This window comes from Propithecus coquereli, unplaced genomic scaffold (assembly GCF_000956105.1).
Source record: "Propithecus coquereli isolate 6110/MARCELLA unplaced genomic scaffold, Pcoq_1.0 Scaffold9, whole genome shotgun sequence".
NCBI classification, from domain to species: domain Eukaryota; kingdom Metazoa; phylum Chordata; class Mammalia; order Primates; family Indriidae; genus Propithecus; species Propithecus coquereli.
Genome location: NW_012155284.1, coordinates 15,093,354 through 15,115,131, shown reverse-complemented (window position 1 = coordinate 15,115,131; position 21,778 = coordinate 15,093,354). Strand labels below are relative to the sequence as shown.

At 36.2% G+C, this 21,778-nt stretch overlaps 1 protein-coding gene across 1 annotated transcript in view; it reads right to left on the bottom strand.

Annotated features, from left to right (window-relative positions):
• Nucleotides 1-21,778, bottom strand: part of ADAMTS6 (ADAM metallopeptidase with thrombospondin type 1 motif, 6) — a 302,363-nt gene that overhangs the window by 1,032 nt on the left and 279,553 nt on the right. The window contains exons 22-23 of the mRNA XM_012664545.1: nt 13,508-13,684; nt 10,407-10,563 (exon numbers count right to left, since the gene is read on the bottom strand). Of these exons, the coding sequence (XP_012519999.1) occupies nt 10,407-10,563; nt 13,508-13,684 (334 nt within the window). The remainder of the gene's footprint in view (nt 1-10,406; nt 10,564-13,507; nt 13,685-21,778) is intronic.

Sequence of the window (21,778 nt, the reverse complement as noted above, 5' to 3'; positions counted from 1 at the left end):
TTAAGATACTTTGTAAACCTAGTAATGAAATTTTCACATGTCTCTCAGAACCAAAGTTCTACCCGCATTTTTCCAGGTAGTCATACTGAAGCATTCTGAATAAATTGTTTAAGGTAATTTAATTAGGAATCAGGCAGCACACTGGGTGAAGTTCACTGTTTCAGAACAGCTTTGTTGTCTTGTTGTCATTTACTTGTTTTTTCTCGGCTTCAAAAATCTACTACAGTTCTAAGAGATCAAATACATGGTACAGGCCGGGCGCGGTGGCTCACGCCTGTAATCCTAGCACTCTGGGAGGCCAAGGCGGGCGGATTGTTTGAGCTCAGGACTTCGAGACCAGCCTGAGCAAGAGCGACACCCCGTCTCTACTAAAAATAGAAAGAAATTAATCAGACAACTAAAAATATATAGAAAAAAATTAGCCGGGCATGGTGGCGCATGCCTGTAGTCCCAGCTACTCGGGAGGCTGAGGCAGAAGGATCACCTGAGCCCAGGAGTTTGAGGTTGCTGTGAGCTAGGCTGACGCCACGGCACTCACTCTAGCCCGGGGAAAAGAGTGAGACTCTGTCTCAAAAAAAAAAAACAAAAAACAAAAAACAAATACATGGTACATGAATCATTTTCCATATAAACATGGAAAATTAAATGCAAAGAAATGGGCAAGTTCCCAGTTCTTTTTGAAAAGTAAGGTAACAATCTTATTGATCTCACTTTAAAGCTCTTTCAGTGAAAGTCTTAAAATTTTGAAACTAGAACTCCCAAATCCTCTGAAAATGTAAGCTCTGCCACCATCAAACTCCCTTACTCAAGATTTAACTAACAAAGAGAATAATAGCTAGAAATTTGAATGAAAATTTTCACACTAGGATTCTCAATAAATTTAAGTTTTTGGCTGAAAGAAGGCAGGAGGAACATGAAAAATGTCTTTCAACTTTGCACTAAAAAAAGAAATCATTGCCTCCTTGTGTGTGCCTAAAAAAAATTAGATGATATATTTGCTGGATCAAGTTTGAATTTGATGTGAAAAGATTTCCACATACTTTAATTTGGAGGCCACTTTGTATTATGTTTTTCTTTTCCTCTCTAACAGTTATGATGAATAAAAGAAACCAAAAAAGTTGAGACTAAGAATATTTTTGTGGGAAAAAATGTTATCATTGTTACCAAGAGGGATATATTGTCAAGGTAATATAATTATGAAAAAGATGAGAAAAGCTGAGCATACCCCTGTTGATACAATGTCACTCATCTTTAATTCCAAACTACTGTCCTAATTGGGCAGTCACTCTCATACTCTGCAACAGAGCTTGGTGGGACCACTTAAAATACAAAACAAACTTTAGCTTTGACCTTCATTGCCAGAATATAAAAATGATTTAGTTGATAGACAGAGATGGATTTGTTGTTTTAACGTACAAGGAAATAAAATTAAAAGCCAGACTGGCTGGATTTAATCCTAGCTTTACCGTTTACTAACTTTATGATTCTGAACAAATCAAATCACTTAACTTCTTGGTACCTGTTTTCTCCTCTGTAAAGCAGGAATCACTAGAGTACCCACTCTCACATGTAATGTGCATAAGCACATGAATATCCTTATTTCCATCAACTACAGCAGTGCCTGGTGCATAGAAAGCACTCAGTAAGTGTAAGATACTGAATTGCTATTATTATTGTAATTATTAGTTATTAGTATCTCTTATTGCCTGATGTCAGGAAGGAAGCACAGAATTACACTCTAAACACCTCAATGAGGATGCAGTATTTGGATTATTACCAAGAAAATACTGCCTTAAAGACACAAGTCAGTTTGAAGACAAAACAAAGGTGAATATTTCCTGGGGCACTACTTTATGAGGAGATTTATTACATTACTTCATTTTTAGAAGAGTTGCTGGACCAGGAAAATTTTAACTTGAGCAAATTACAAGCAAATTCACAGATTTTTCTTTTATATTTAGACTCTGGGGTCTGATTAACTAATACATACTATATAATAAAATAGAATATTCATAAATTGCTTCACCACCTGCCCATCCATCCACCCATCCAGGTGAAATGATTATATTACAATTATAAATAGTTGGGGATTCTGTTACTTAGATAGGTGCTAGAAATAAGACTCTCTTTGCAAACAGAAGCCCAGAGCACAGCTGTTTTTCCAGAAGCAGTACCTGGCCTATGTGTAGGCTGGAGACCAGCCATCGGGATGTCCCTTTCTGAACTTCCCAATACCCTGCTAAATTAGCTCCCAACTAACTTGATTGAAAGCAGGAAGTCAGTTAGGTCCTGGGAACAAGATCAAGTTTAGGGAGGTAGGGACTATTTATGAGTGTTCCCTGACCTGCCTGCAGCAGCAACATAACACAGTACTGGGGCGGGCAGATCTGCAATCAGGAGGCCTTGGGTGTAAATTCTGGCTTTGCCTCTTCTAGCAGTTGTTTGTCTTTTGCCAAGTTACTTTACCTCTCTAAATCTCAGATTCTTTATTTCTAAGATGAAGACCATGATAAGGCCTGCTGATAGGATGCTGTGAGGCTTGCATGAGGTATTATATATACAGCATGTGCCATGGCAAGTAAGAATACTTACTTACTGGCTCAGAGTAAGCATTCAGTTTATCAGCTCTCATTATTAACACCAAAACATCTGCCTCTAAGAACAATCATCATGTATTATTTCTCTAGGATCCCTATCAAAATAAATATGGGCTCCGGAAGCAAATTAACAGAAAGCTATTAAACAGAAGTCAGGAAAATTACGATGGGGGCAGGGGTGGGAAAAGACCAGGGGAAGATCCAGGTACTGCCAAGACTCAGGCAATGGGCCCTGATGAAACGTTAAAATGGAGACTCCTAGGCTATGTGGAAGGTCCAGTTCCTACTTCTTGGTTTTGCCTTTTAGGAATTGCCCTCCCTGGAATAATCAGTTCATCACATCTTTGGATTGAAGAAAAGCTATTCACCAAAGGTCAACCATGACTGATCTTTTATTCTTTGTCTTTTAACTCCATAAGGGCTTCATTTAATAATGATAGCATTAAAAAATGATGATTTATCAAATGCCTCTTTTGTGTCAGGCACAATCTTAGGAGGTTTTATATATTTTTATATAACACTTTTAAGTATGGTCATGTGTCTCTTAATGATGGGCATATGTCCTGAAAAGTGCTGTCAGGTGATTTCATCCTTGTGTGAACATCATAGAGTGTACTTACACAAAGCTACTACACATAGGTATAGCCTACTACACACCTAGGCTATATGGTGTGGCCTAGTGCTCCTAGGCTACACACCTGTACAGCATGTTACTCTACGGACCAGTGTAGGCAGTTATAGCACAATGGTAAGTATTTGTGTATCTAAACATATGTAAACAAAGAAAAGGTATGTAAAAATACGGTATTATAATCTTATGGGATCACTGTTGCATATGTGGTCTGTTACTGACCAAAATGTCATTATATAGTACATGACTATGTAAATATTGGCTTTACACAAACAGCTAAACTTAAGCTCAAAAAGGTTATGAAACTCATTCTGGGTCACACAGCTAGTTGGCCTAAGAACTGGAGTCAGAACTCAGGTTTGTCTGACACTAAAGCCACTGTATTTTGGCAGCATTCTTGACATCTAAATACAGAAGTTTCTACCTGTCTGACTCTATATTCTGGGCTGACACCACTGATAAGTCAACGTTTAGGGCATCACAGTCAGATCTTTTGTTCTTTGGGAGTTTGCTCTGCCACCTTGGAGAAGGGAAAAAAATGTTTTCAAAAGGGAGTTTCTAGGTCACAGGCATTTAGAATAGCGAAAATTATCCCTTCATACTTTTATTCACTATATCTTCCTCTTCAAATTTTGTAAAATTATACAACTGAAAAGGAGATTTTAGACACACCAAGAATTTTTAAAGTCCCTTTATTATGATAATTGAATGTAATCTTCAAAATATTAGTACCAGTTTTAAATTATATTGGTGTATTCAACCTATCTGCTACTTTTAGCTTAGCTAGAGAGGATTGATTTGTTGTGCTTTTGGATTGACTCTGACATCATGCTGATGTAGCTGAGAGGGCCTTAAGTGTGAAACATCATTTCATTAGTCTGCCTCATCCTTAAAGCTCACTGAATTTATGAAATAGTCTTTTTTCTTCCACCCTTGGAGCCAAAACACAGTACAAGTTACTTTTGTGAAAAAAACCATTCTAAAAAAGTTTTACATAAATTAAATCACAGTTCTCGCTGAAATCCAAATAATAACAGAAATATTCTGTTTAAATTTCTGAATGATTTTCAGCTGGCAATGATTTCTAGCTGATACTTAAAACATTTAAAAATTCAAAGTTTTTCTATACCCAGGTAGTATATAATCTGCACATAATACTAGGAAATCTATTGAAAGTAATCCTTTAGTTTAAGAAGAATTTGTTGGTATTATAATCACTCTATAGTTGACCTGTTTTGAAGATTTGGTCCTTACTACCATATTTTCTTCATGCAGATATACTTATATCTACTACTTTTTAAGTAGTAGAATCTGAGTCATCATGGTCAAGGATTTTAAGATGAAGGAGTCTGACTTTCTCTTCTACTATCATCATGTACCACCTAAGCACTTTCCTGGGAGGAGAATGACAAAACACTCTTTCTACCTTTTTTTAGTCTCAGGATATTGAAGCAGTAAGAGTCTTTAGTGTGTGGTTTTTAGGAAACATTTTATAAACCTAACTAATCTCCCCTCCATTTACACCCCACCCCACCCCCAAAAGAAAGTTGCATTTCACCCAAGGCCAGAGACTTCTGGTGGGAATGACAATTTGTGGAGTATTCCCAGATTTTTCTCAGGGACACTTGGGAACACATCAAGTGCTGAAAACTAGGGCCCTGCCATATGAACTTGATCCATTATTAGAATCTTACATAACTTGCCAGGCATTTTGGAGTGGTTCTCACTGGTAATCTGCATTTTGGTAGAGTTGAATGATAAAATTAGGCAACCTATTTCATAGGTGACATATGAATCTACTTATGACTGATGTGCCAACGAATTTTTTTCCCCCAGGTGCTTTAAATTAATCTTTCAAAACTCTGACCTAAAAGACACGATTTCAAAATAGGCTGAATGGAGGTTTATGAATTTACAGTGCAATTGGATTCAGATTCATTGTGACTTTGAAGGCTTGATTTGGTCCAAGAAATCCAAGACCAACTCCTCAAATGCAGTGCTCTTGTATTTATTTAATCAAATGTTACGGAGCTTGCCTACTTGTCTTGCTGGAATGAGCTGGATACCCAGGGACAGATCCTTCCATGACTAGGTGGGACCATTCAGCATCTCTCTTTGGAGAATGCATGCCCTCTGTGCCTGTAAACTCTTTAGGTAATTCAGAAGAAGAACATAGTAAGTGGAGAGTTATGACTTAAGCACCTAAGGGTTTATCTTTTAGATTCAAAAAGTATAAACAGCCGTGCTTCTGCCAAACTGCCATGGAAATGCAGCACCTGGTGAGAGGTGAGACGGCAAAGGCTGTGTGTGTGCACATGCAGTGCAGGAGTCGGGGTGCGGGATGTGAACTCAGTATACTTTTCCTGATAAAATTGTACTTGAGCCCTTGACAGGTTACATAGTCATGCTAGAAAATGATGAAATAAGTTTCGCTTGGGAACTTGACATTATTCATTGCAATGGGAACAGTCCGCCAACTTCTTTTTATCCTTGAAGCAAGATGACATCAGCTGTTGAACTTCATTCTGATTTCACTTTCCCATGGACTAAACCATTCCTTTTTCTCTTTGCTTTCTCAGTTTCTTTTTACCTAGTCTTATTCCCTGGATGCCACCCACATTCAACCTTGAGGTGGTATAATCTCAACCCAAATCCAGGGTTCTCTCCAAACCAGACAGCCAGGAATGTGAGCCTGAATGCTAAGTGGATTAGGAGCTCTTTGAAGTGGCAAAGAAAAAAACTGGCTTTCCTCACTTCCTTGAAATCAAAGTATTCAAATGACCTTTATCATTCCTTTCACTGATTTTAATACATCAGATTCCACATTAAAACTCAAATTCAGTGGCTAGTTTGTTCCAGGGATCTTGGTATGAGATTTCTGGAGCTGCCTCGGCTTTCCCAGAGCTATTTACTTGGGGGAGACTGAGACCCTTCACAGCCACCATTAGACATCCTAGGCTGGTAAACCAATGTACACTAACCACATGTTTCCTGGGTTGGTTACTAGCTCATGGCACACCATGAATCATTACCTGGTAGCAATAAATACTGTATGACAGAGTGTCTTGTGCTATTGAGAAGCTGAAAAGACTCACTATATAAACTACAAAGGAATTTGAAACTCCATGAAAGATGAATAAAATGGCATTTTGGATAGAATTTCAGGTGAACCTGACTAGGATAGTCCCAGCTAACATATGTTCTTTAAAAAATTATTCTCAGTATGTCAAAGGTACAAATACCCAGCATGTCTATAATTCACTCTTAGCTTCATCAGTGGCAGTCTGTCAGGATCACGTCTGTAATGCTTTAACCCTTTGTTGAAGACTTCCAGAAACAAAAAACTAAAGCAGATATTGAACACAGCAAATTGTATCTCCCTTTTTCCTCCTCCTACTTCTCTCTTACTATTTTAATTTCTTGAAGCCCTACTTCTAATTTTCTTTCTCTTACTATTCTTTGTTGCTTAATCTACCTCCATTTCTTCAATCTCTATTTTTTTTATCTTATTCTAATTCCATTATTTTTATTATGATTTTGGGGGACTGATGCCTATAGATGCCTAAATTCCTTATCATGACTAATGGTACGCAGTTACCTAAATCTGAAATTTAGGAATCATCCTGTATACCTCCATATCTCTCATCCCCATGTCTAATTGTTCATCAGATTCTTTTTACTCTCCTTTTCATTTTATTCTTTTTCCCCCCAATTCATCACCTTCCTTTTAATCTCTACTATATCTGCCTTAGTTCAAGCCTTCATCATCTCTAGGCTGGAGTCTTAGAACAACTCTTTCTAACTCTTCTCTCACACAAGGCTGCTTTCCCTCTGCCATCCTGAGCATGTCACGCCCCAATTTCTTTCACATGTTCCCTAAAACCTGAAGATACAGTCCTAACATCCTTCCACTGCACACAGAACCCTCTAAAACCAAGTCCCTGTCTCTCTCTCAGTAGCCTCATCTCCACTGCCTGCTCATGTGGCACTACACTGCAGCCATAGTGAACCACATACTCCATGCTGCCCCCATGATGCACACACTGTGCTCTGCCAGGAATGCCCTCATCTCAATGTCTTCTTGATAAAATGTTTCGTACTTTCCAGTGCCCAGCTCAAGCTTGCCTTCTCTGTGATGCCTCTGCCCCCTGCACCCATGGTAGTGTCTTTCTAGCTCTATTACAATACTGTTCACATTGTGAAAATTATTTGTTTGCAAGTTGCCACCCCTACTGTTCACTGTGCTTCCCTTTGAGGATAAGGACCTTATTGTATTCCTCTCATAGTCAGTGCCTGACACATAGTAAGTATGCTAAGTAAATTAATTAATGACTGGATGAGTGGAGCACATTATTTAAAAACCATATCCTTGAGGGATGAACAGGTGGATATATATGTGTGATAAAGCAAGTTCAGTAAAATGTTAATGCTAGAATCTAGACGGTGAGAGTTCATTGTAAAACTTTCAATTTTGCTTATGTTTGAAACTTTTAATTATTTTTATAACAAAATACATGAAGGGGAGGGGGACCATGACCTAACCTTGGTAGTTAAAACAATTCTCAAGATTATATCTGAGTATCATCCATAGTGATTCAATTGAAAGACTGTACTTTAGATCCCAAGAGATCTCCCCTAACCCTACCCTGTACCCTGTCTTGGAGTAGAGCTAAACTGGTCTATCAATGCCTCCCACTAAAAGTCATAGGAGTCTGATTCTGCCTGGGGAAAGGGAGTCCTCTTCTATTCTTCCGCATTAACCAGAAATTGCTCCTTCTCCAACTTTCCTCCCAACTTTCCCTTACTAAGGAGGCATTTCTACTCTCCGTGATCTGATTTTCACAAGCCATATCAGACCACTCTCACATTATTTTCATGCAAAAGCCTCTTCTCTTTTGAAATCCATGTTATCTGTCCATTCCATCTCTCTATGGATGAAAATCCATGATTCAGCTCAAATGTTTTATTCACTTTTTCCAAGATTCACACTGGGTTTTTCCAACTACATGTTACAGCTGGCTCATAGACTGCTTAACTCTATGAGGCCTGCCTTCATCCAAAAGGTTAAAGTCTTTGGTCCTGCATTTGAGTTCCCGTAACATGTCCAAAGACAGTTCTTTCAGCAATGATTAAGGCTTAATCTATTGAAATAGGCTGACAGCCACGCCAGAAGTATCTCTACCTCATAACCAGAAACTCTATTTTCATGTCAAAATACCCTACTTTAAAGATTTAATTAAGAATAGCATGTAAATGTAGTTGAAACTGATGTGTACTTGGGCTCTGCCAAATCTGGGATCAGATCCTGATTCTACTACTTTCTAGTCTTTTAATTTGGGCAAGTCACTAAACCTCTCTGTGCCTCATTTTCCTCATTAGTAATAGCAACTCTCAGAAGATTGTTGTCAAGATTATATAAGATATTATACACACATACACATATACTTACAGAGAGAGATGTGTTTATGTATATGATATGCATGATAGATAATATCCAACATAGAATAGTTGAATATGATAATTATATCCTGCCTCCCACCTTAATCTTTTATCTTCCAATTCTGAAAGAAAAATAGACCCCCAATCTCATATGATTAATTGGTAATAGTAACTTTCAATAGATAAAAGTTGTTTGCTGCAGTCTTTTCTTTACATTTATTTTTTATTTGTATATATTCATGGGTGTTTGCTGACGTCTTATAGAAGAGAGTTTTTTTAAAAGATCATTTAGAAGACATAGTTTTTCCAAGAAAAATATTTCTTTTTCAATTTTTAATTTTAATTTTTTTCCAAGAAAAATATTTGTCATGAATTTTGAGCCCTCAACACAAGAGGGAAAGCTAGATTTCCAGAATGTCCCTTACTAAACAAAGAAAAAAAAAAAAAGAAGTAGATGGCATTAGAGCCAGAGATTTTAAAAATTAAAATTGTGATTTTCGTGTGGCTCTATGGCTTAGTTGGTTAAAGCGCCTGTCTCATAAAATTGTGATTTTTGAATTATTGTAGTATAACAAGGCTATATTTCATCGAAAGAGTAAATTACGTGTACAATAAGTATCTTGCATTGAGGCTCATATATAAAAAATAGACAATTCGAAAAGATGCAAGGTGTCTAGATCTTGTCATGCAAGATAATTGCTCTTCCTAAAACAAAATTCCTAAGGAAATATTTTAAAATAATGAATGTAATTTTAAAAAATCCTTTGAACTACATAGATCTGCTCAAAAGGAATAGATCTCTCTTGAATAGTTTTATAAGCATATAATTTTTACTTGAAAAATACTAACAAGTTATTTGATTACATATGCATGACAGTTTTTTTTTTTTTTGGCAGGCCCCTATAGGTTTCTTATATAATTCAAATTTGTGGCTTTGGATGTTGTTTATGTGCATGTATTTGATCATGCCTCTATTTTCATATGCGAAGGCAGTCTGAACTTCCTGATTATGCCATATTTGTTTCCTCATTCCTGATAATTTCTGTTGTAGTGCCTTGCACATAGTAGCATTTAAGAAATTTCTAATCAATGCCTAAATGAATAAAGAAAGTAGTTTTATTTGAATAAGAGATAAGAAAAGTCAGAATTTTGGCTAGCATCTGCTGTTAATATAGGGATTTCCCGATATATAAAAAAAGAAAAATTTCAGAACACAAAGACTTTTGACCTCCTTTATAAACAGCTACAGAATTATTATTTTTTTACTTTTCTACAACAAGAAAATTAGCATTTAAAATGCTAGTAGTTTCAAACACATGTTTTCATTATATGCATAACAAGCAATGAATTTAATCTTCATGATGATAGAGATCCATTGTCACATCAAAAAAGAAAGAGAAGTTTTCACTTTAAGAGTGATTCATTAGAAATAATCTCTAGATTTCTAGTACAAGTCAAACATAGACTACTTGGACAAGACCTTAGAGATTATCCACTCCAACTTTATAGATAGGTAAACTTAGCTCCAGAGAGGTTAAGTGACTTAACAAGGTCATTTAGTTAGTGAAAGAGTTAGGAATAAATTTAGGTTTCCTGATTATAGTCCAGTACACATGCAGCTTTCACAAACGCTCTATACAAACAAGACTACAACAGTGGGTGTATGGGGCTCTCCAAACCCTGGCAACAATGAAGTTGAGTTATTAGAGATCACAGCTCTTTCTCCATGGAAAACTCACCTTCAGTATTAGATATGGGGGTACTGTCACATTTGCTTTCACACTGCTGCATTGACGGAGGCCGAACTGTTTCTGGACAGTCACTAGATGCCTGTCCAGTGTAGGAGAGACACTGCACCGTTCTCATTTGCTGTCCAAGGCCACACTGAGCAGAACACTAAATTCAAAGACACAGAGAAACAAAATGGTAATCTCAATAATTTTCAGGAGGTAAAAAAGATACCATGTCATTTCAAATACAATATATATGCATTAACTTTTAAAGCCCATATGTGGTTCATCTTTGAAAGGTGTACGATTAGGTTATTCTACTATAAAACTGATTTACAAACTCAAGGATCATGCTATTACCCTAGAAAATAGACTCAATGTTCCCAGAAGAAAATAGGTGGCGATTTCTTGGGCTATCACTCCAATAATTCCAAGCAAGTCTGGTAAACTCTTGCAGGAGTATATTGAGAAAATCCTTGTGATGAAGTAGAATCATGTCTAGGGCTAGGACATCACTATTGCTCCCTATTTATTACAGGCATGCAGGTAAATAACCTGATGGCCTGTTGGAATGATCTGTATCTGATCAAACTATTAGGTCAGTATAATAGCAGTGACTGCTGTGGGGCTTGGTGATGGGGTCAGTGGAAAAAAAAAAAGAGGCTGCATGCAGTGGCTCACACCTAGTAATCCCAGCACTTTGGGAGGCTGAGGCAGGAGCATCACTTGAGGCCAGGAGTTCGAGACCAACCTGGAGAACACAGGGAGACCCTATGCCTACCAAAAAAAAAAAAAAAAAAAAAAACTAACTGGGCATAGTGGCATACATAAGTAGTCCCAGATACTGAGGAGGCTGAGGTGGGAGGAGCCCAGGTATTAGATCCTAATGAGCTATGATTGTGCCACTGTACTCTAGCCTGGGCAATAGAGCAAGACCCTGTCTCTCTCTCTCTCTTTTTTAAGACTTATTTAAAGTCCCATGAGTTTCTAAGGTACTGTCAGCCACAAATCTGAGAAGTGGTCTGGTATTAGCCAATTAGGATGTCTCTCTCTCCTTTTTCATCTGCTCTCAGGAATTCAGTACTTTAGGACTGAAGTTACTCTGAGAGGCTTAGTTTCAGCTGAGTCTGATCAGCTGTCCCAGTTGAAGAATGGAGCGGGGTCTATTCTTTGGGCCCGCCATCCAGAATACCAGAAAGCCTGTGAGATTTGGGATCAAAGGAATGAGGAGTTAACTGGTGCCAAGACAGGGGATGGTGATGTTTACAAGGTAAACAAATTGAAGTCCAGTTAGATTTGTTTGCAAAAACTTTCAAAGCACCCTCAGGACTTGTAAGGATATTCATTAAGACACTTTCTTTTTTAACTTTCTAGTATAGAATGACAAATAAATGCACTATAAACATATTAAAGCATCTTTGAAAATGTATTTTAACTGGTTATTTTGAATTTTAGGAAACTAGGTTGAAATGTAGATGGGAAGAAAAGGATTGGACGCCACTTAAAAGAATAATCTAAAATTGACAATTGTTTGGCCAAATCACTAAAATACAACTACTTTCAATTGAGCTTTATGTAACAGTGTATTGCAACAAAAAATATATAAAAAAGAAAACGGCTTCCTGATTAAAATAAAAATCATAACAGCATGTCTGTACCGATTCTTTTATTAGTATAATATCAATTACGTATTGTGAAACTGTCACACTTCTATAGTAAAACACATTTTGTTACTTAACTGCATACAAAGGTTAACCTTATCATGCGTATTCCACTGGAGCATTTTTAAATTAAGCTAAATATTGCTATTGAGATACAAAGCATTAATTATTTTTCAGTTAAACTTCTTTTGTCTCCCCAAAGGGCTGAGCACAGAGCAAATATATTTATTTACCATAATGGGTACTGAAAATCTTTGCTTTCTCTCAAATGAAACAAAAGAGATATATAGATACTGCTATACTCTAGCAATATTGAATTTTGGCCAGAATTTTGGTAACTACTTCTATGAAATGCTATTTTTAATAAGTAATGGCAGGCCTATAGCACAAACAAAATCACACTGGTATAGTTACATACCATTATGATTTATTTGGGTTTCAAATATTAGAAAATGACTAGCTACAAGGCCAATTATGAACCACAGGATAAAGGCATTGACTGGCTAGAAATTTACTTTGTGGGGCATTATTTTTTAATGTAACCAAATAGATTTCCTCTTTGACATTTAGAAGAATAATACCTAATTTTCCTTCCATTCACATATATCAACTTGGTTTATGTTTTAAAATTTTAAAAAATTGATAGACAAAATTATATGTATTTATTGTGTACATGATGTTTTACAGTATGTATACATTGTGGAATGATTAAATCTAGCTAACTGATAAATGCATTACTTCACATAGTTATCATTTTTATGGTGAGAACCAACTTGTTTTTATAGGATTGAAGGTGTCCTATAGCAAGATGACACAATTTAAAAGTAGATAAGAAAGAAGAAAAAACAGGAATTAGAACATAAAATGGAAATGAGTCTAACATAAAAACACATACCAAAAGTCCTCTATACTTATTTCCCAATTCATAGTGTCCATCAGAGAAAAACAAATCAATTAAAGAATAGGTATTAATGTTTCAAAGATTATCAATCACATTATCAAGCTAATTATAACAAAAACTCTACAGTTTTTTTGTAAGGCTAAGAGTAATTACCTCTATTTTGCGAGTGAGAAAATTAAGACACTGGTGTTAACTGATGTGTCCTTGAATTAACTGAGAGAGCTGGGTCTAGAATCTAACTTTTTAGTAGCTTGTTCAAATCTCTGGCTATCTAGACTATTTCTCTTTTAATTTTAACTTAAAATGGCAGAATACAAAGAGTAGTTAAAAGTGGGAAGTATACAGGTGTGGGAGAAACATTGGCTAATTGTGTATGTGTCCCTGTGGCTACTACAGTTTATGCATCGTGTCACATTCATGTCTCATACCTAGATTTCTGTGTGTTAATTATTACTCATCTCTCAAGCCCTTACAGTGACCAAATCAGGAACCTCAGGTTGTGTCTCAAGGTGCTATTTCAGCAGGAGCCCACATTAAAAATGCCTTACCTGGCCCCAGTCTCCTGTTACCCAGCGAGGGGGAGGGCAGCGGCCCAAACTGCAACGGATGCGGACAGGAGGTTTGCTTTCCTCTGGACACTGTGCAGCTGGGAAAGTCTTAGAAAGGTCACTGCTCTTGCATAGAACAATCCGATGCTTGAATCCTGGGCCACACTTTGGAGTACACTGGAAATAAAACAAATACTAATGAATAACGACAGTCTAAAGGCAGAGGAAAATTTGAAGAAAGTCTTTCATGAAGTAAATGTACGTTTGGGTATACAATAAACATACACACTAAGTTCTAGGCAAAATCTCCCAGATATGAAATTCCTTAAAAGTTTTTAAGCAGAAGTACTTTTATCTTTTCCCTAAGGTCTTTAAGAGCTAAACTCAATGTTTGCTTTTCTTGGCTAACTTATTTTCTTCCTTTATTGGGGATAGGTTTATTCCTCTATTCTTCCCTATCCTTGGCCTCATTCAGCTGTGATAAGATTCTGCTAATTTTTGGAATGTGGAATCCTTGGTTTCCTACTTGCTGGGTGTAGTCTTCTAAAAAGAATTTTTATGTTGTTAGCAGATCACAAGAACTTGTCTCTGTGAAGCAAGTTAGGGGTTGATTGAGATCAACTATTCTTATAGTGTGGTAGCTAAGAATACTTGGTCACAGGTGAAGGTTTATTGTACAGAAAGTTTCTGGACTTTTCACTGTCTACCAGTTACAAATATAATGAATTTGATTGTTCTTTAGAATTGGGTCTGTTTGTTCATCATATTGAGGGGAAGATGCTTCTTCCTATATGATAAACTTTATTATTTGTCTCATCTCCAGGTGTTTCTAGAAATCACCAATTTAACATGGTTTCTGACTAAAATCCTTACCCACAACATTTGGAAACACTATAACACTATATCTGTACCTGTCCTTCAAAAAACATTTCTAGATCTCCTACAGGAACTATACTAGACTGGGGAGACATAAAAATGAATGAAATAGTCTCTACTCTCAAGGAGCTCATAGTCTCTTATTTAGGATACCGACATATAAACACAAGGTTAATGTTAAAAGTACCATAAAAGTAGATGTAGAATATATAAATTATTGTGCCTCTAGTCACCATCACCCAATTTTATAATTATTTATTTACATGTCTTCTCATCTCTACCAGACTATAGCTCCTTAAAATTACTCCATTTCTGCTTCATCTTTGTGCATACACACACACACACACACACACACACACCTGACTCCAGGATGCAGCTGAGGACTTTGAGTAAGTGTTCAACAAATATACGCTGTTCTTTATCTGGAAAGATGATGGTTTTGATTTACCACTAGGTAAATCAAGATGCACTAGTTGTGGGATGGGTATGTATAGGTGGAGACTGTACACATCTGAGTGGTTTTGTTAGGGGCAATCCTTGAGCCTGGTACATGTCATAGAAAAATATTAACATTTTTTGGGTGAAAATCAAGGATCCCATGCAAACTCTTTATTACAATGAGTGCAATAACAGAATATATTTCCTTCAACTTAGAAAAGGTTTCATTAAGATGCATTTTGAAGGAGGGTAACATACAGTTTTTTCCAGTGTGGCTCCAGAAGGGGCTTTAGTTAGGGAGTTAAGATCAAGAGAGAAATTCCTGATCCCTGTTATTCCCTTTCACAGCCAAATCAACATCCTTATATCCCGATGCCGCCTCACTCTACCCATATAATCAATCACTAGGTCTTATTAATACAACTCCTAAAGCTCTCTCACATCTGATTTCTCTCCATCTCCATTGTCACCAAGCTTACTCCAGACAAACATCATTTGCCACATGAAATTTTGCACTGGCTTTCTAACAGGTCTTCTGTTTCTTACTCTTGCCTCTCTCCAATCCACTCTCTATAAACTTTAGTCAGAGGGATCATTCTAAAACACAAATATGATTATATTATTTTTGATTTAAAAAAAAATCCTGCAATGGCTCACTATTGCCTTCAAAATAAAAATTCAAGCTGTTTAAATATTCAAACTATTTAAATATGCTGATTACACCCCAATAGTAAGGCTCTCTTACCTCTTCAGATTGATCTCTCTATATTCTAGCCATATTAAATAATTTGCAGTATTCTCTAGTGCTAGCCCAGTGTCAGGCACAAATCTAATACTGTTGCTGCTGCTGCACCAGCTTTAACAACTACTCCACTGCTGCCACTAATAGCAGCTATCACTGAATAAATACTGCATATATCCAATGCTGTGCAAAGTGGTATAATTTATACAGTCCTCACAAAATGCCTGTGAGATGGCAATTATTATTGTTTTTAAAATGAGGAAACAAATTTAGAGTAAGTGATCAATAGAAAGTCACTCAGATATTAAATGTTGAAGTCATTCTAATGTTAATTCTTACTGTTTCCTGAATGTTAGGCATTGTACTATGTACTTTGCATATATTGTCTAATTTAATACTCATAACAACCTATCACCTTGTATTTCAAGAAATTGAGACATGTAATATTTTCTGCAGAATGAATAAAGCCCTGATCCAAGTCTCTTCAGCTTGCTTCACGGTGTCTAGTCCTCTTGACTTCACACCATGTCTCCTCCATTGTCCAAGCCAAAGTCTTTCAGGGTTTCTGCCACTCTCTTAATGCTTAATATTATCAGTGGTAATAATAACACTGCTACCTTACATTCCATTAGAGATTCAAAGTTCACAAAATATTTTCAAATACATTATTAAACAAGTTTTTAAGACTATTACAGATGAAAAAAGCTTAAGCAATTTAAGAATAAACAGGTAACAAATGGTAGAGGAACTAAATCCTAGGCCCTCTGACCCATACTTTAGGGACTACTTATTATCTGTTCCTCTGTTATTACTGTATTCACATGTTTTTAGTACTGGCAGAAACAAATTCATGAGAATACATAATAAATATTAATTAATTAGTATAAAAATAAATTGAGATTAAGTACAAGAGAATAGAAGGCCACTTTATACTTTAAGTAGATAGGCAGAAACACATAGGATATATAGGGAATTCAGTTTTTGTACTTTGAGACTTTGAGACTATGATTAGTTTTCTAACTTGAGAGCATTCATTGAAAAATGCACTCATGATATTCCCCTGCCTCATTCACATTTTAAAATCATGTGTATGTATATCAAAGGCTAGACATTATGTGTCTTGCTTATTCTAATATCTTTTTCCAGTAGCAAGAAGCTTCTGTTAGTATTTTAAGAATGTAGTAATATCTAGCAGGCTTTCCTAAAAGCATATGCCAAGTTGTGCCTACAATTAGGAGATGCGGACAATGCAAAGGCAAAGGTTTCCCCAGGAAACCAAAACAAAACAAAATAAAACAAGAGATATGATTGATAATAATAAGATTGATAAAAAAAGAAAAGAAAGCAGTACTAATATTTATTGTCAGGCAGTGTTCTAAATCCTTTGCATGTAATAATCCACCTATTTAAAGAAACTCCATGAAGTAAATACTATTATCACATCCATTTTACAGGTGAGGAAACTGAAGTACTGAGAAGTACAGATAAATCCAGATGATAGTGTTGCACTAGAATGAAGCTCTGAAAGAAAAATGTAAAAAGACGCAAACCCTCTGCAGGACAATGTGTAGTTATGTTCAAAGCTACACACACAATGACATCTACTTAGGCAAGAAATCATTTTAGAAAATTACATCCCAATTCACTAAATTAGCCAAGGATATTCTATTCTATAGCAGTAGAGAGATAATCAACTGAATTTTCAAAATAGTGAATGACTGACAACTACATTTGTGTCACACTGTTACTCAATGAATACATCAGGCTTGAACCCTGCAGATCTAGTCACAAATATTACATGTTTATAGCCAGAATCTCAACTTTGGTCTCTGCAAATATTGTGATTCTTAAGGGTGATCATAAAATTAAATGTTTAAAAATTGCTTCTAAAAAATAATGAAGGCACAGGGATGCCACTTAGACCAGGTTCATTCTAAGTAGAACTCTATCCAGGAAATAAATCCTTCTGACCTTATGTCAGAGACATTCAAGCAGAGATGTCCTCAGTTTGTTTTTCTTTTTACTTCCTCTTTCTGCTTATTTTAGTATAAATTTCTTTGTTGCCTCTCTTTAGCCTACTGATAAATACAGTAGCCCCCAACCCCTATCCATCCATGGTTTTGCTTTCGGCAGTTTTGTGTTATGTGTTTCAGTTACCAGTGATCAAATGCAGTCTGAAAATAGGTGACTACAGTACAATAAGATACTTTGAGAGAGAGAGAGAGAGAGAGAAAGAGAGGGAGGGAGAGAGAGGGAGAGAGGCTACATTCACATAACCTTTATTATAGTATATTGTTATAATTTTTTATTTTATTACTAGTTATTGTTAATCTCTTACTGTGCCTAATTTATTAATATAAATTAAACTTTATCATAGGTATGTATGTGTAGGAAAAATACAGTATATATAGTATATAGCATTCAGTACTATCTGTGGTTTCAGGCATCCATTGGGGGTTTTGAAATGTATCCCCACAGATAAAGGGGGACTACTATAAATGTGTTTATCTATATGACAGCATCAGTTTTATTTAGCTATCTAAAAACATGAGAGACTTTAGAAAAGCAAGATCTACATCTTAGCCATGTTTATGTATATGATTAATAGGCATGAATTTAATTATGAATGCTTCAGAGCATTCTCCAGTGATAATCACTGGTTTATACTCACATAAAAGTATATTTTTGAACAAATTTTGAGTATGCAGTAAAATCCATCAGTAATAATAAGAAATTTGAATATTTAGTTCAACAATAAAAATTTACTTTGTTAAATTAAGGAATATTTATAAATATCAAAATCCACCTCATTCTTTCTCATGATAAACCATTAGGTAGCTGGGTGGAAGATATTCAGTGGACAGTCTATTATTTAGTAAAATTATTTCTCACTATTTCTCCTCATTGCAGGTAAATACCTATTTTTTTCCTATTTTATTCATGTAATTAGACTGTCACAATTATTTAAAATTTGACCAGACCATTTGTTTTTTGTTTTCATCTCAGTGGGATGTAAGAGGTGATTTTTATGAGAGATGCATTTATGCTTTAGCTTAATGTACCATGATTAAGAAGAAATGAAAACATATTTTGCAGAAAAAAGTATTTGAAACCACACCAGGGAAAACCATTTGGCTCTCACTTGTAAAGGACAGGGATATTAACATTTTGGGATTAGCCTGTTGAGTTCTCTCGGATGCGGTGGGTTTAATTTACTTAGTCATAGGACCAGAATAGAACCTAGGAATACACAAGGTGATGTCACATTTGTCTTTTCAAACAAAACACAGCCTCTTGTAGGTAAATATTTCCCCCCATCTTTCTTAAGTAATGCTACCTAAATGTAAGTCCTATAAAGTCAGTTGAGTATGGTGCCAGTTACCTATTTGTCCAGAAATTAAGTACAAGAAACAGACCTTTTTCAATGGGTACTCTGTGGGAGTCAAAGGAACTATTCTGACACATCAAAAGAATGGGTTAGGACTGCTGGAGTCCATCCACAGTGTGCAGGGATGCTTTCAAGAGTTATTTGCCAAGTGAGGGCAAAAAAACCCCATATAAAGTCCAACATAGCATGGGTGATCCCAAGAGTGAGGACTGATTATTAGGAACTGGGAAAGCTGTGGCTTCCTTAGTTTCACAAAAGGCTGCCAATGAGCCATTTTCCACCAAGGTAATTTGGCTTTTTTTTTTTCTTTTGCCATAAGCACTGGGTGGGTTTCACTGATGCTGGCTTTACAACAATGGAATTTTATATTAGAGCAGCCGGCAAAGAAAAGAAAAGGGTCAAAGGGTAAATTCCTTTTGCTGCAAAATGTTTTCACCAGTTGAACCTCACCCTTGTGATTAGCAGAACTCAGACAGCTGATAGTTGGAAGAGGGGAGGAGGCAGAAAGAGGAGGGAAGTTTTCATGGGTGTGTCAAAAAAATGTGTGAAATATTTGCAAAAGGTTAACCGAGAGAGATTGAACACTTTCTAAGTTTCTGCTGGGATCTCCTCTTTTCATTAGTGGGAGATGTTCCATTCCTCTGGAAGAACAGGCCCCTTGTTCTCACTTTGTTCTCCACTGATATTCAGACATTATTTCATTGAATGCTATTTATTCTTTTTTATTTTTAACCCATCTAAGGAAGAGGAGGCTGCCTGGTAAAATAAGGGTCAGGGAATGGAAGCATGAGAGTGCAACTCCCCACTTTGGAAAATAAACAGGAGAAACCGTATGGGACAAAAATCATCTTTCCTCTCGAACAAAGGATGATGATGGTGGTAAAGATGGTGTTCAACTGAAATCTTTGAGATAGTAATGGCAGCTTTTTTTGACCTATGCTCACCCCAGAGTAGTTTTCCTAGGTTGTCTATGGAAAGACAAAAGCGGTGAACAATGCTTTATCTGAGGTAGACTCTACCCCCTCAGCACCATTTCTTTCCCTTAAGCTTCCACTCAGCTATCTTAAAGAAGATAGCAGAAATGTGATTAAAAGTGTCCTCAGCTTGTATGTATTTCTTCATGTAGTCTCCAGGAACGCCAAGAGCCTCTCAGAGCCATTTGAGCGAGTCACTTCAAAGATTGGATAAATAAGAATCAAAATTCTAAGAGCAGGGTAAGTACAACATATGTGAAGGTGAATTCAGCAGAAAACCTTAAAATGGCATTTGGAATGGAAATACATCAACAATAAAACATAAGCTATCTCTCAAGATGATTATATTTCGTTGTTTTATTTAAAAAATTTATAATGACACGGAAAAGTATAGGTAAGAAAATCAATGTGAAATGGGTCTGTACTTGAGGAAGCTTTGATATTTTAGTGGTTGACAGAAATTTCTTCTAGTTTTCGCTTATGAAGGATGATGTGGTATAGAGTTTTGTAATCAAGGCTAACCTAATCAAGTTAACCTATTGCTACTTTATTCAATCTTTTATTTATTCTTTAAAACAAACCCTTTTCTCCCACACTGCTTTCCTCACACAGCCTTTATGTTTCTGTTCAGCTGTTTCTTTTTTCAGGAATACTTTCTTTAGTTTCCTTATTATCTTCCCTACTTCAAATTCTATACCTTTTAACATTCAGTTCAACTCTCAACTAAAAAGGCTTCTGATCCTACTTTGGGGTACTCTGAGCTTCTCAGCTCTGAATTTCTATATTAATTACACATTTATACCTCACAACCCACTGTTTTATTAAACATTATCTTATATGTATTATTCTCTCATTGTCTCATGGATATTTTTTATTTCCCAAGCTTACAGGATTATTTCATATTCTCCATAGTGCCCATCCCAGTGTGTTTAGTAAGTACTCAATTAAACTTACTGACTTGATGTGAAACCTTAAAACTGTCATATCTAATCATCAGGTTTTCCATTATGGTTTTCCAGCAACAAATTTCCCATAATTATCATAAATATTATGGATTTCTATAAGGGTCCTGTGCATTACCATGTGTACAACTCTGCAGAGTATCTATTTTTTTATCACTGGATTTTATCTTTCAAATGAGTTTAGGCATTAGCACATGCCCTGTTAGGGAAAAGAAGAGTCCATACTATTTTCCATAACCACTGACTGAATAGTATCAAGAATATCTCTACATTTGATTGAAACTACAAATAAAGTTAGGTAGGCAGAATGTAATTACTGAAGCTGGAGTATGGCCAGGAAACTTGGAAGAAACTCCCAATTCCTGCCAAAGATTCCATAGATAACCACAATTGGTCGCCACTTCCATGTACCATCTTAAACACAGTCCCTCTTTTAGTCCCATGCCTCTAGCACAATAAGGCCACTCAAGCAGTAAGATCCACAGGGGAATAGTTATATCCAGAGATTCCTAAAGAACAATGTTTATTTTTATTTTTTATTTTTGACAAACTTATGAGGTCTACAGGAAATACCCAGAGCAAGTACCACAATGTTTCTGGCAGGATATATTAGAATAGAGTCTGAAACGCATCCTGTTTTGCTAACTTGAAAGAATTATCTCTAGTTATATTTATATAGCCAGGTCTCATTTTTTTTTTTAAAGGGACGGTATCTCACTGTATTGCTCAGGCTGATCTCGAACTCCTGGACTCAAGTGATTCTCCTACCTCAGCCTCTTGAGTAGCTGGGACTACCGGCGTGCACCACTGCCCTGGCTCATTCTTTTTAACACTAACCAACACTACAGAAGGATTCAGTTCTTCTTTGGGAAATGTGGAGAATGGTATGGT